Source organism: Gopherus evgoodei, chromosome 6 (assembly GCF_007399415.2).
Source record: "Gopherus evgoodei ecotype Sinaloan lineage chromosome 6, rGopEvg1_v1.p, whole genome shotgun sequence".
Classification (NCBI taxonomy): Eukaryota; Metazoa; Chordata; order Testudines; family Testudinidae; genus Gopherus; species Gopherus evgoodei.
In genome coordinates this window covers 31,488,174-31,503,640 of record NC_044327.1, presented here as the reverse complement: position 1 = coordinate 31,503,640, position 15,467 = coordinate 31,488,174, and the positions used below count along the sequence as shown (strand labels likewise).

General features: G+C 41.2%; 1 protein-coding gene across 4 annotated transcripts in view; it reads right to left on the bottom strand.

The window, feature by feature from the left end:
• ADAMTSL1 (ADAMTS like 1) overlaps window positions 1–15,467 on the bottom strand; it is a 692,925-nt gene that overhangs the window by 256,535 nt on the left and 420,923 nt on the right. The window contains exon 1 of one of the 4 annotated variants that reach the window (XM_030566856.1): window positions 11,958–12,109. The exons of the other annotated variants lie outside the window; for them this stretch is intronic. Within the exon in view, the coding sequence (XP_030422716.1) occupies window positions 11,958–12,014 (57 nt within the window). The 5' untranslated portion in view covers window positions 12,015–12,109. Of the gene's footprint in view, window positions 1–11,957; window positions 12,110–15,467 lie in introns of those variants that run through there. 4 annotated transcript variants of the gene reach the window in all.

Sequence of the window (15,467 nt, the reverse complement as noted above, 5' to 3'; positions counted from 1 at the left end):
GTCATGGTATAAACCCTCACTCTGAACCTTAGCGTCCAAAAGATGCTCTAAGCTCAATTACCAGCTCAGTACTTGTAGCACTGCCACCAACCAGGAATTCCAGTGCCCGGTACACTCTGGTCCCCTCAAAACCTTGCCCGGGGACAAGGAAAGTAAACCCTTTCCCTCACTGTTGCCTCTCCCAGGCTTCCACTCCCTGGGTTACCCTGGAAGATCACTGTGATTCAAACTCCTTGAATCTTGAAACAGAGAGGAAAATCCACCTTCCCCCCTCCTTCTCTCTCCCCCTCCCAGACTCTCCCTGAGAGAGAAAGTAATCCTATCACAGAGAGAAAATAACCTCTCTCTCCACTTCCCTCCTTTCTCCCCACCAATTCCCTGGTGGATCCAGACCCCGTCCCCTGGGGTCTCACCAGAATAAAAAAACAATCAGGTTCTTAAACAAGAAAAGCTTTTAATTAAAGAGGGAAAAACAGTAAAAATTATCTTTGTAAATTTAAGATGGAATATGTTACAGGGTCTTTCAGCTATAGATACTGGGAATACCCTCCCAGCCTAAGTATACAAGTACAAATTAAAATCCTTTCAGCAAAATACAAATTTGAACTCCTTCCAGCCAAATACACATTTGCAAATAAAGAAAACAAACATAAGCCTAACTCGCCTTATCTACCTAGTACTCACTATTCTGGACATATAAGAGACTGTATCAAAGAGATTGGAGAGAAACCTGGTTGCACGTCTGGTCCCTCTGAGAACCCAGAGAGAACAACCACCAAAAACTAACAGCACACATAAAAACTTCCCCTCCCTCATGATTTGAAAGTATCCTGTCCCCTGATTGGTCCTCTGGTCAGGTGACAGCCAGGCTCACTGAACTTGTTAACCCTTTACAGGCAAAAGAGACATGAAGTACTTTTGTTCTACTAACCCTTAACTATCTATCTGTTTATGACAGAAGTAAACAGATGCAATGCTGAATGGAACAATATCATAAACTCTATTAATGTGAAACCATAGTTTCTGAAGCAGCACTAAATGCGATCCCCAGGCTACACACTATTGAAGAACGTGATCAAGAACCATCTATGTATAAATGAGCTTGAAAAGGCAATCACATCCCTAACAGGAAAGACTACAGGAAAAGATAGAATTCCAAATGAAGTACTGAAACAAGAATGACAGGTTGCATTTAAACATCCTCACAATGTCTTGCTTGCCTCCTGGAGGGAAGGTGGTGTATCACAAGACTTAAAGGATGTCATCATCCTAATGCTGTATCGAAGGAGATGGTAGTTGTTGCAATCAATCCAGAGGAATTTCTCTTCTTAGTCTTTCTAGTAAGACTGAGATGGGTCATTCTCAAAAGATTAAGTTCTTTCTGAACATGTGTATCCAGAAAGTCAGTTTGGTTTGCATGCCAATAGATCAACTATCAGCATAGTCTTCACACAGAAAAAAGTGTCAAGAACAAGGAAAACCTCTCTTCATGGCCTTCATGGATCTTACAAAGGCTTCTGACCTTGTCAGCAGAAAGAGTCTTTTTCAACTGCTAGAGAGAACTGGTTGCCCCGCAAGTCCTTCTCAGTCTGCTTTGATCCTTCCACAATGGCATGAAAGCTAGCCCAATATAAATGGTGAGCAATCTGACAGCTCTGAAATCTGCAGTGGTGTCAAATAGGGATATGTTTTGGCAGAAACACTCTCCAGTATATTCTCTGTGCTGCTTTTCCATGCTTTTTCCATCTAGCATTGAATGCATCCATCTCCATATAAGATCAGATGGAAAACGCGTCATGACTAACAACAAAAAGCAAAGTCAGACACCTGCAAATAAGAGAACTTTTTTTTCCCAAATGATGAAATGCTCATCACACACTGTGAAGAGGAGCTCCAGCAAACTTGCAGTAGCTTTGTGCTAGCTTGTGATGAATTTGGACTACCCATCAGTCTAAAGAAGGCAATGATTATGGCACAAGTTGTGTTGACTGCACCAGAAATTTCAATAGCTAGACCACACTAGGCATTGTGGACAAAGTTTTGCTATCTGGGATCAACTGCATTGGATAACTTATCTCTAGATGATGAGCTTAATTCTCACATTGGAAAGGTGGCCGTCATAGTCAGTCAACTGACCGAGCACGTATGGGATAGCAGAAAACTAACACTGAACACCCAAGATATGGATTTACCAGATGTATTTTCTGAGCACGCTACTGTATGGTGGCAAGATCTGGACCACCTACCGCAGGCATGAGAGGACAATCAACACCACTTTATATACCTGCTGCCTCCATTGTATTCTAAATATCAAGTGGGAAACAAAAGTTCCTGATATCAAAAGTACTTGAAAAATCAAAATTGCCACATCTTATCCCTATTCTAAAACAGATGTCTCCATTGACTTGGTCATCTGTGCGGGACAGATGATGGATGCATTCTAAACGATCTCATGCATGGGGAACTTGAGAGACCAATAGTGACCTATGCTTAGGTTCAAGGATGTTTGCAAAAGGGACTTGAAAACTTTCAACATGGACACCACAAGCTGTGAAGATACAGCTAGCAACAAGCTACAATGGAGCATTTCACTGTGCCAGGGAGTCAGAAGAGAGGTGATTGAGAGAGAGGAAAACACAGCAGACCTCAAATGCTAGGTCTTGCATACTCTATGCCTTCCATATCAGAAGTGCACAATACACCCTGTGAAGGCCTCTGATTTGATATTAAATTTGAAAGAGAGAGTGAAGGCTGTCGTATCTGATTTCCAGGTAATATAATAAGAGGTAGATGGGGTCACAAGTCCATGAGATGGGAGTCAGGGCCTGAGTAGCAGCTATGGAGATAAAAGAAGGGTGATCACATGGAGGCTGGTTGATGGTTGGCAGAAAGAGTGGAAAACCAGGGAATAGAAGTGTAACAGACACATCTACTTTAATCTGTGGCTCAGCCATCCCTAGAGGGAGAGAGAATTTCACACTGAGTTGGTGTGGGTTATAGACTTCCCCCTGGCTAAGGAAGCTCATCCTGAGCTTTATAGTTTCACCCCACTCAAATCCCTGTATGGGTTACTATCTGTAACTCCCCCCCCCCCCACACACACACACTCACACGAGTCATCAGCAGCAGAACCTGAGATCTCAGGGCCTAAAAGCATGATCCTGTACTGTCTCAGCTAAAAATAGAGTGCTACACTAAGGCCTGGTCTATACTGGGTGGGGGAGGTCGATGTAAGATATGCAACTTCAGCTACTGGAATAGCGTAGCTGAAGTTGACGTATCTTATTTCGACTTACCTCCCATCCTAATGGCGCGGGATCAACGGCTGCAGCTCCCCTGTCGATTCCACTTCCGCCTTTCGCCCTGGTGGAGTTCCGGAGTTGACGGAAGTGCGTTCGGGGATCGATTTATCGCGTCTAGACAAGACTTGATAAATGGATCCCCGACAGATCAATCGCTACCCACCAATACGGCGAATAGTGTGGTCATACCCCAAGTGGGTGTTACAACAGGATGGAAGAGAAATAGGGAGATCTCTGGACAGTAGGTGGAAAATGTTTTGGAGTGGGGAGAGAGATCTTCAAAGATTTGTATAACTTCAGATAAGCAGCCACAATTTTGGGGCTTATCCAAAATAAACCAAACCTCCCAATCTTTTGAGCGTCTCCCATCACTCACAGTTACCTCATGGACTCATATCTGTATTTATTTTAATGACGATGGGCCATTCAGAGGGTTCAGAACTTTAGCTCTACCAGAGACAAAAAAGGGAAAGGCATGTGTTTATGTAAAAAAATAAAAAGAAATTAAAAATAAATGCATGATCTAAGCTCAAATTCCCACATCAGAATTAAAATAAAAAAGGGAGGGGGATGCACACAGAACACAAACGAACTACTATAAATCTCTGAGTTTGTCTACTACATTTTTTCCCTCTTAAATCATTGTAAAATATAGGTATGTTGACCTCATATTGGTGTCTGTATTTTTTAAAGATGGAAAATACACCTTATCTCATTATTAGTTTATATATACCAAGCAAAGCAAGGTTTGCCATGAGTAGCAGGGATTTTATTTAAATTGAATAACAGAAATAGAGAGGTAAAACCCACATAAGTACCAGGATATTAATTATAGCTGTCCTTACGAGTTCCCTCTGATACCACATGTGGAAAAATATATATTTGCACGGCTCGTGCTCTCTCTCTCTCTCTCTCTCTCAAAAAAAAAAAAGTCATCCACACATTGGAATCAAACTGTTTTTCATAAGAAACTGTTCTCCTATGTGTTCTACTCACTTTTGATATAAATCTTTGGTAAGAAGTTTCCATCTCCCTCTTTCCTCTTTTAAATCACTAGCTCAGCTATTTCTTCTTTGAAAATTGCTGCCTGGGCTAGATATTTAAGGAACACATTGATATCACGCAGACTTGAAATTTTCCTCTTGTTTTTTTTAAAGTTACAGTAACTATAAAACATCACATCCAAAATACAATTATAATCATAACCCATCCATACTGAAATGAAAAAGAAAGGCAGGGCAGGGCATGCATATCAGGGAGTTATATATGAGCCCTCAATGACAGATGGTTTTAACAGGTGGATGAAAGAAAGATTTAAACAAATAAATAAATAAAATTCTCCACTCTCATTTCAGTACCAGAGCAGTGGGAGTCCTTATTGCTTCCTTTATTCCTTTTCATTTCTGGCTCTATTGATACAACACAGGATTTGAACAATACTCTGGCAGACTTCAAATGGAAACAAAAATTATATCCAACTATGTAGGGAGGGGAAATCTGACACCCCTACGGTACCTTCGTGTGGAAGCAAAATGACTTGTATTTATTTTATGGGATAGTTTAAATTTATTATATGTTGCATATAATTTCCTGTCTCATTTCTTTAGTGTTCTTGGAATGTATTCTAGGATGTCTTACTTTATCACATACCCCTACCCCTCTGTCCTGACACCCTCTGTTGAACTTGCTGTAAAGGAAATCCCAGAAAGGCGAAAAGCCTAGAGCACCATTCTAAGGAACAGTTGAAGCCATAGAAGAAATTCTGTAAGACCAATGAAGATGAAAATGGAAACTCTGTGAAAATTAATGTACTGTAGAATCAGTGTATATACCACTTATTTCTCTACGCAAATAGAAAAAGGAACCCGCTTATGAGATGTATCCAAATAATTCACAGGTGGTGAAACTATTAGAGGGTTCTGCAGATGCTTGCCTCATAAGCAGAATAAATCTCACATGCTACATACACTGCTTTCTCTCCTTTTTCCCCGGTCACCCGTCCATAATGCCTTCCGATTTCACCACAACTATTTTGGTTATTTTTACAAGAAATTGGGACAACGTCTGTATCTGGCAGGCGAGAGAGGCTGCTCACATGTGAAAGGAAATTCTAACCAGTGTGTTTAAAGGAAATAAAAGTGTTTATCCATTTCTGAGAAATGCAGCACAATCTGGGTACAGTGAAGTCTGATACGGTGAAACGACAATGGATAGTGAAATAGAAGGAAAGTTCCAGATTGTTTCAATGGATTGCAGGGGGCCTGTGAAGTTCAGGTTATGATGAACCCCCAACTTACAGACAAGTTGTTCTATGAAATAAAATGTCTCCACAATAAGACGATTCACAATCTAACACTACACAGTATACAAATCATGGTAATTGTGAGTGATCACTTTTAAAAAATGGATACTCTCTACTATGTGGACATGCTACACATGTCAATGCTCACTTGACATAGGTATTTTAAGAAGATACTTAGGCCCAGATCCTAAGCTGGTATTAATCAGCATAGCACCACTGAAGTGAAGGGAAGTAAACTGATTTACACCAGCTGACAATCAGTTTTTGGCTAGCACCACATTTACAAATGTCCATTTAGTTTTGGCATCACTACTTTGAGTATAATATTTGCAGCTTGTGTAGAGATGTGCAGACGTTTAAACACCAACTAACCATGTCCGGTCATGGGACACACTGCAATTACACCTATGTGCAGAGTTTTCTCTCTCATTCTTGATAGGAAGGTGAAGCATTTGAGAATGACATTGCAGCACCATTAAATGGCATTCAATCTTTCCAGCACAACATAATCCCCACAAGAATCCTCTTCTGGATGTGTTCCTCCAGAATGAATATGTAACTACTTCTTCACAGGTAACTGGATACAGAAGCTATGTTAGATTTCCATAGTGCAGTCCAAAGCAGCACATAGCCTCAGATTTTATTACAAACGGAAAACCTCAGGCCTGCTGTGCAACTTGGAGAAAACCTGGAATAGGGTATATATTTGGGTGGAAACTACGTGACACTCAGTGAATTTTTCATGGGTTTTAGCAGAAACTAGCAATGCTAGGTGGCTTTAGCTGAGGCTTTGTTTGAACTTTTAGGGTTTCCCAAACCCAAAACTTCAAGGTGAAAGTCAAGGAGTAAGAACATACGGGCATTACATTTGCCAAGTTCCTACAAAGCTCTGCGAAAAAGCCAACCTTCTTGATGCTGAGGTGTGTGTATGGGGACAGGTAATATCCCCCAATTTTCAGAGATATCAAAATGTATTTGCAACATCATGTTTTGATCATATAGGTGAAATTTCCACCCATGCAGAGAGGTAGCACAATCATTAACATTGCTCCACAAGGAGGCTTCTAACTCTCCCCTCAACTCCTTCATGTCTGGGTTTAACCAAAGTTTAGCCCAATCCCGGATAAAAACCCAATATTTTGTTTTAAGATCTGGATTTGTTCCAGAGTCCTTTCTCTCTCTGCTGTCCATCCAAGACATCTCTAACTTCACTGATAAAGATGGAAATCTCAGCAGGTGCAGCAGTTTCTCTGCTGGGCCGCCAGCACCTCAACGGCAAATCTCCCAAGCTCTGATATACAGTGGAATCTTGGCACTCCTGTCAGAAGGGAGCAAACCATAAGAGGGGTTGATATCTCAAAGATTCAGGTTGAGACAAGCATTGGTCATCACCAACCACCCATATAAAGTCTTACTCATCACTAACTACCCTTTGCAAAGCTTTCTCCATCATTAAGCAGAGATGGGCTGGAATCTCTAATAGATCACAGTGTGTCTTTTCATGATTTATCATCTCTGCCTATTTCTTCTTTTCCTTCTCTCTCCTTGCACTGTATTCTTTTTATTTGCTCACTCTCACTTTTCCTACATTATATTTTCTACCTCCTCCCATATTTTCTGTATCCTCTCTATATTGTACTGCCTTTTTCTAACTTAACCCATATCACTCTCTCTTCCTCCGCACCCCATGCCCATGCTTGCATCCCCACACACAGTGTTTGGAAATGTTACCAGACACCTAAAACCTAAAGGACTAAACCTAGTAGCCAGCAACTCATATGAAAGATGATTCCCACTGACCAAGGCAATGGCCATGTGAGAAGCCAACTGCTCTCCTCTACAACTACTAGAAAAGGGGAAGGTGTTGCGATTCCTAGCCAAGTGCTGTCCCTCAGCCCTATTTTGATGACTCTAATCTGTCTACTAGCTTTTAGATACATTTGAAGGCTTCCTCCTCAACTCTCACTAGCTACCAAAAGAAAGATGGAACATTCTCTTTCTGCTGCTCTCTGTTCCCGGAGCATACAGGTTGCAGCAACTGATGGGAAGTGTCTTCACTACTCTACCCCTGCATCGGCTTCCTGATTGTTGATATGGGGATGACCTTGCTACTTTATCCCTCTCCCAACCTCTGTTTCTGTGCCAGCCTCTGCTAATGCTCAATGCCGTAGCAGAGTGAAATTGATTTGATTGTTTCTTTCTTTAAATCAGCTTCACTGCTGCCAACAGACTGTACAGCAGTTTGAGAAAGCAGCTAAGAGCAGCAGCAGAAGCAATGCAGCTGTCTGCAGTCTCAGACAGATAGCATTGAACCAGATAGCCCTGGTTCACATTTGGATGGCTATCTTCACAACTATAAGAGCTAGAGACTTCTTTAAATGAAAGCATATATTATGTAGAATTCTCCTCAAAAAGTTTCTTAGTTCCTCCTGGTGAGTGGACTGTTCAAGCATTACACTAATTGATTAGTCCATTAAGTTAATTATTGATTGACTAGTTCATTCAGTTAATACACAGTTTCTGGACCAACATGATTATGGCTAAATATGTTCCAGGCTCCAGATTCTTTAAGGTGTTTTATTGCCTGGTCTTTTTTATTTTCTCTCATCAGGCGTAAGAATTATGCTAAAGACAGAAAACCACCCAAAGAACCCAGCCCCTAATCCTCAAGAGACTAGTGACACCACTGAGCTAGCCTAATAGTCTTTATTCAGGTCCACATGGGCATTTTGCCTGAGTAAGTTTTGGGCCCAAAGAACAAAATCCCACCATTAACTCAGTTCATCTGATTACAGCAGTTCCCACAAATCCTTGCCCTCAGTGAATAGAGGGACAGTAAATGATATACTTGGAAAAGCAACCTGGAAAAGTTCAGCAAAGTGAGTCTAGACATGAAACTCTAGAACAAGATATCAAGAAACTGACATATTAGACACACTTACAAGTGACTCAGCCATTCATATAAAGAAAATGGTATGTTGTGTATATAGATGTGAAACATTCAGATTTAAAGTGTACTGGCTAGGTTTTCAAAGGCCAAAACTCTGCAAAGTTTTGAGTGCACCTCATTTGCATGAATAAAGCCTGCATTTGTATGTACAAACTGTGTAGTTCAGCGTGCCACTACCCAGTTGGAACGTTCAAATGCCAGTTTACCCACACACATGAGAGTGCATAGAAAGTGTACATGTGCAGTTTTGGAGTCCAGGCTGGACAATCCATCCTTGTACAGCTATAAACACAGAAACAGATGGGCATACATACAGTGATAGACAGACATCTCTGCACATGAAGAGGAATGACAGAGTCAAGCTTTCTACATTCAGCTGTAAACAAGGAATTCAACATTCAGTGCACACACTAATTGTGCTTATAGTCATCCAAGACAGATCAAGTTAGATAATAGAGGAGTCGAGTGCCAGAGAACCTGAAAGGAATGGACTATTGTGCTTGACTAGTTTCCATGTATAATGTATAATGAAGACAGAAAAAAAAAAATTCTACAGACCCATGTACTTTATTATAATTCCTAGTGTTATTCCTGCACAATTACCAAAACAGCAGGCCAGAGAGCTAAAAACCACTAAAAAGAAGCAAAGAGCAAATGCAAATTTCATTAAATGCCTTTCTGACAAGAAGTGCTTGACTTCAGGTTTGGATGAACACATGTCAATGGCTGGTCTTAGACACTGTGGTTTGCTTGTGATGGGTTTTTATTTTTAAATTAATAGAAAGGGAAATCTTTGGAAGAGAATGCCTGTGCATTTTTGTTTCCCCTCAAAAGAGGTGTGTTACAACTTCCTTAGCATGCAATAGTCTGTAGGACAATGAGCAAAATTCCCCAAATATCTCATTTTAGTCTGGAGAAAAATATATATTTTAAGTAAGTATCAAGTCTGCTTTAACTCTTACAGACTGAGACTCTGGGCGCATTGTTCCAGGGCAGTTAACAAGTTAAATACCTGACCCTGCAGTCCTTCCTCAGGGAAAACATCCCATTGAAGTCAAAAGGATTTTGCTCTGACTTGACCCTAAAGAACCCTGGAGGACTGCACCCACCAACACCAATTGCTACATCTTTTTAGAGGGTGCAAATTGGTCTAATGGTCTGTCCTGGCTCTGCTCCTTGGTGTGAGGAGGCAGGGAGACTAGCACCACAGCTGGCTCTAGATTCCTCCATTCTTTTAGCACCAGCAATGCAAGGGCTGAGGTTGCATCTGGACTGTGCCAACCCTCCCTGCTGGTGCACCCATGCAGACCAAGCCATTCTCTCGCCTTGAGCATGCTTTTCTTTCAGGGGGGTTTGCTGCACACACATCACACACAGCAACACGTGCGCTAAGTGACTTAAGAGACAGATCCCGTGAAGGCATTCTACTGGATATAAACTGCTTACTCCCAGGAGCAGTCCCATTACAGTCAATGGGGCTACCTGCTGTAGTAAAGACCTCTCACAGTTAGGGCTGGCTCCAGCTTTTCTGCTGCCCCAAGTGGCGAAGCAAAAAAAAAAAAAAAAAAAAAAAATCCTGTAGTCGTTACTCAGTCAAAACTTTCAGTGAAACCAAATAAGGGATTTGCCTAAGTGAGGACTGAGACAAAAATGCCCTAACTCCGAAAACGAAATTTTTGCTTGTTTCATGTCACTATTCTTAAGGCACAAAAAGAGTTTTATTTTAAAAATCTCTGATGGGGAAGGGACACACACACAAAAAAATCACACAAACTGATATAGTATTAAATATAATGCATAATGGTTGGCAGCAGAATGCACTATTTATTTTCATGAATTAAGGACTGAGTGCACAATTCACAAGCAGTGGAGTGAAGTAAGTACCAAGTGGTGAGGGTAGGGGTATTAACCTGGAGTCAAATCCTACAGCTTTTACTCAGTCCTAACTTAGGAAAAACTCCTACTGATTTTCCTTAAGTTAGAACTGCAGGATCTAGCTCATAATGCGTAACAGTTGCCAGGCTACTAAACTTTTCATTTGTTAAGGAGAGCATGTGCATGCCTCTCTAAATGTGTGGTTTACATTTTATTTTATTTTTGAAAGAGCCTTTTTAACCAAAATTATTTTTGTGGAAGATATTCATATTTACAATTATTTTGGAAACTCATATTTAATGACCTGTGAATAGCTGTTATTGAGACCTGACAAAGATCCATAACATGCATTTTGAATAGGGATATATTGTTTCTGATACTCTTGTGGCTATCAACATTAACATTAGCGTACAATAATTAGCACATTTTGTTTCATTCACAAGCATATGAAGATATAAGCTCAGTTTGATCTGAAAATAGATAATGAACTTTGGAATAAAATAACGATTCTTCAGTAATTAAGTATATAAAATATGCACTTTGCATTAGAGTCAAAGCTGTAAATTAATGTTTAAAAAAAACCAAGAGTTTTTGCTTTCAATCACTATTTACAAATTAATCTAACCTTCACATGAGCTCAGCTAACGTGCATGCCCATGACACTCTCCTGTTAAAAATGTGTGCATTACTACTAATGTGTTCACTGCAGACTTTCTGGAGAGTAAACGCGCAGCTCATACTCATAAAATTAAGTATGAGTCACAATGGAACATTTACTTTCAATCAAACAACGCAGCACTGGTGTTCAGCTGCAGAGCATCTTATCAGTCTCCTTGGGAGAGAGAATAAAATAAACATCCACCAAACAATAGCCACCAATGTTGCATCTGTAATGTACACCTGAGATCACAGAAAAATATTTTGCTTCCAAAACTTAGAGCTAACTTGTCTCTCTAATAACTTACAGTAATTATCAGAGATAATCCGAGCTGGCTGCAGAAGTCCCAGTACATGCTGTACCTGGTTTCTCTGCCTTTACAGAGGAAAAAATAGTTTTTAAAAAAGAAAAAAAGCCCAACCCCCTAGTACATAAGTTTCCAGGAACACTACAACATTTTACAGTTTGATTTCAACAGGGGAAAAAAAGGCTGTTGTCCAAATTCAAAGCACTCAATCCATCATTCACAGTTCCTCGCTCCCCCCCAGTTTATATAACCTATGCCAACATTAACCTTTTGGTTCTACCTGGAGCAACCTATACTACAAGACCCCTCATAGTGTCCTGGAGCCTCGACTTCTACACAGCAGTTTTAAAGCCCCACAGCCCAAGCCCTGAGAGTCCAAGTCAGCTGACACGGTCCACCCTTGAGTGTTTAATTGCAGTGTAGACATACCCCTAGAACCTGTGTTGGGTTAGAGGGGTTGATACCTGCAGAATCATTTCTTTTTACCTGGGTCTTAAAGATTTAGAAAAATGGATCTCTTGACTGCAACAGTTAAGTATTTAAATAAAAGAAATGACATTTACCAGGAGCAGAGACGCCAGGAGTAGGGTGCCAGCAGTTGCCCAACTGCAGCATTCCATGCTTGGATCCTTGCCGCAATCTGAATCGGACACTGAATAAGCTGCTAAGTGCTTCTCTGCCTGCTGTCACATCCAGTACTGGTGCTAACACTTCAGCCCTGCCTATCAGCTTCCATCAGCTCTGCTCACGTTTCCTGACTAAGGGTGGGTGGATGGGGGGGGGGGTGAGTTGAATGGAATCTCTCTCTGAGCAGGCAGCCAGCCAATCAGGCTCTTGCTAATCAGACATGCAGAATAACAAAGCCAAGGGTCCAGGGAAAGTATGAGAGAGAAAGAAAGAGGGGAAGGAATGAGAGAGAGAAAGAGAGAGAGAAAATGGCAAAGCTGAAGGGAGTGCTCTGCCTTTAGTTAACCCTGCTCAAGAGAGCTGGTCCTCTATTTGCCACAAGCTGTTTGTGGCTTTTGCTAGTACAATCGCGTTCCTTCTAACTGTGCATTGTTCCATTCAGGAGAGAAATTTAATCTGTGTCAATACAGAACACATGCCATAAAGGGCACAAATCATAAGAAACAGAAATTTGCCAGAGAAAAATAAATTCTACTTAAATAAGGTCCTCATGTATTCCTTAAGGGAACATAGACTGTGCAAATCATTTTTATGCCACTTTGCCAAAGAGGAGCATCTCTCCCCGCACCCCATCACCTCTTGTCATTCACAATCTGTTTTTAAACTGGTTTCAGAATTTCCTGCTTTACATGGATGATAGCTGCAATGTTGTGGTAACCAAGTCAGCTGGTAAAGATGCTGGTCTGTAAAACAAAGAATGAAGAAAAACGTCCCCATCACCTAAAGAAAAGCAATTTCAATTATCCATATTCAAAAGGGCCCCAGATACCGACTGAGGGTTGTGCTTGCTTAGCTCCTTCAACAGATGAGTTAGGTAACTACCAGACCAGAGCTATATTGACCAGTTTCTCACTGCTGTCTGTGATGCCTATTATACGTACCTGTTAGAGCACAGTATCACCGCCTATTAGTATGATTGCCACTTCCCATCATAATACCTTGTTTTCAGTGGCTTATACAACCTTGCCAAACTTTAAATGTTTTTAGGCAGAAATTTCCTGGGCATCTGCCTCATGCTGTAGCTTTCTGGAGAATTTCAGCCAGAACGGATCAGCCATTGCTGACAACAAGAATAAGGGCAAATAAGTTGTTTTGTCCATTTAAAAACTTCTGGCAACCTTTTCTTTCAATAGCTCTAGCACCTTCTGGTTTGGAGCAAGGGCCTTACGTTTGCCATGTGGGTGGCCTTTGTGATGGGCCTCTTGCTGTCTTCTTGAAAGTCTGCCATCTTATAAGCTTTTTTTTTTAAAAAAATTATAGGTCACACATACCTCCCCACCTACCTATTGGCTCCTAGCCTCCCCACAGCTGGTCCAGTTCTTGTCCTCTCGGCATTCAAGGGAGGCAGTTTTCTCCTCCATGTTGCAGGAGGGCCTCGCCAGTGCTCCCAATGACTCTCCTGCGGGCAGGACAAGAGCTGGACCAGGGGTGGGTATGGGGATGGGGGAAGGGGAGCAGGTGTGTATGGGGAAACTGGCATAAGGAGCCTGGGGGAGGATACTGGGACTGGAGGCTGGCAGGAGATGGGGGAAGAGAGACTGGAAGTGGCTTGGCAAATTGACAGGGACTGGAAGTCAGGAAGGGAAATGTGAAGAAAGGTGGGGAAGCTAGGAAAGGAGGAGTAGCTGTGAAGGGAGAATACAGTCAATCGCAAGGAGACTGGGACTGAAAACTAGTGAGATGTGTGCATGTATGGGGGCGAGGGAGAAGGGGAGACAGATCTGATGAGGAGCCAGGATGTAAGAAGAAAATCTAGACTAGCTTGGCGAAGAGACTGGACTGGAAGCTGGAGGGTTTGTGGAGCAGATTAGCTGGGCAAGGAGGCTAGTACTGGAAACAGAAGTCCAGAGGGGTGAGACTTGGATTTGGGCAAGGAATGGGGGACTCAGGCTGGCTAGGGTAAGAGAATGGGACTGGGATGAGGAGCCAGGGGTGGGAACATGGACAGGGAAAGGGCAAATGTTGTAAACCTTGAGGGAGAACGGGCAAAATCTAAAGGTTCTAGCCCTGCTGGTGAGCCACGTGGGTATCAGTATATGGAATTTCTGTTTTTTTTCAGTTTGCTTTTTAAAGAAAACCTAAGAAAATACACAAGTTTAAAAACACTATGACAAAAAATCATTAAGGTTGCAAAATCAAGTACTCAAAAGTAAGGAAATGCCAGAATCTAGACGGCTTGCACAACCTTAATTCGGCCATCTTGTGCCTATGCACTATACTATATTATGATAGCAATCATGTAATTAAAGATAGTATCGCAATGCATACACAGAAGGGGACCAAACTGAGGTTGCTTATGCAACCCTCAATTTTGCAATTTCCAATTTTTTTGAGTGCTTGACTTTGCAACCCTAATAATGTTGTTCACACATTTTTGGTGTATAATTATAACATTTTCAAAAGCAGCCTCTTCTTAACGAGTTAATTTTTCGGCACTGAACTACCAGGCAACACCGTCATGATTAATACATGGCTTGCAGTAGAGTTTATGAAGCGATTTCAGTAGAATGCTTCCAGACATGCACAAAACTCTGCTTTTATTTTTCAAAACCAAACCACTCAATTCCTGACTACCTGAATGGCAAGGGATGTACCAACTAGAGATGGGCATGCCCTTTAAAATTCCAGTTCATATTTCTGACTGAAGCCAAACACAATAATATAGTCACTTGTTTGGTAGCAAACAAACAGTTAATGTGGAAAAGCACATACTGATGCTATACATGCCCATCCCAGATTTACTGACTCTTGAAATGCCGTGTTCAGCTTTGGAAAAGGTAAGTTGTTGCATTTTTTTTTTAAAGACGACTTTCAAAAGGCAAATAACATCCTCTAATGCTAGTAAAACCGGAGCCTACACATGCACAATTTATAGTCCCACCATTGTTCTGTGCATGGAACTCTGATTGAAGTCAATAGGAATTTTGCACGCAAAATCACGGCAGAAGAAATATATTGATAGCGGCCAAATGGTGTTGCCTGCTATCCTCAGATGCCTAAAAAAATGTGATTTGGTCAAAAAGAGCTTGTTTTAATAGCAAAGCTGTCCAAGACTTTCATAATGAAACAGAAAATGGTGCAAAACTCACATGACTTTAGATTTTGTTGCACATTTAAAACTCAGACCAGGTTCAGAAACTTAGGTCCATTTTTGGTTCCAAGACAAAGTCATGTAAAACCCATGGTTTTGACATGAAGCCAGGTGAAATGTCACAGTTCTGAGAGTTTGGCTTTGAATTTCTGAATTTGAACCAAGAACTCAAAGTGAACCTCAGGGAGTGGAAACTCACATGAATCAAATCCAAAGTAAAGGTCCATGCAAATTCTTGCATTGCAATAGCATTAACTTTCATAGACATTTCAGTTCAATCCTGAAACCATATCAC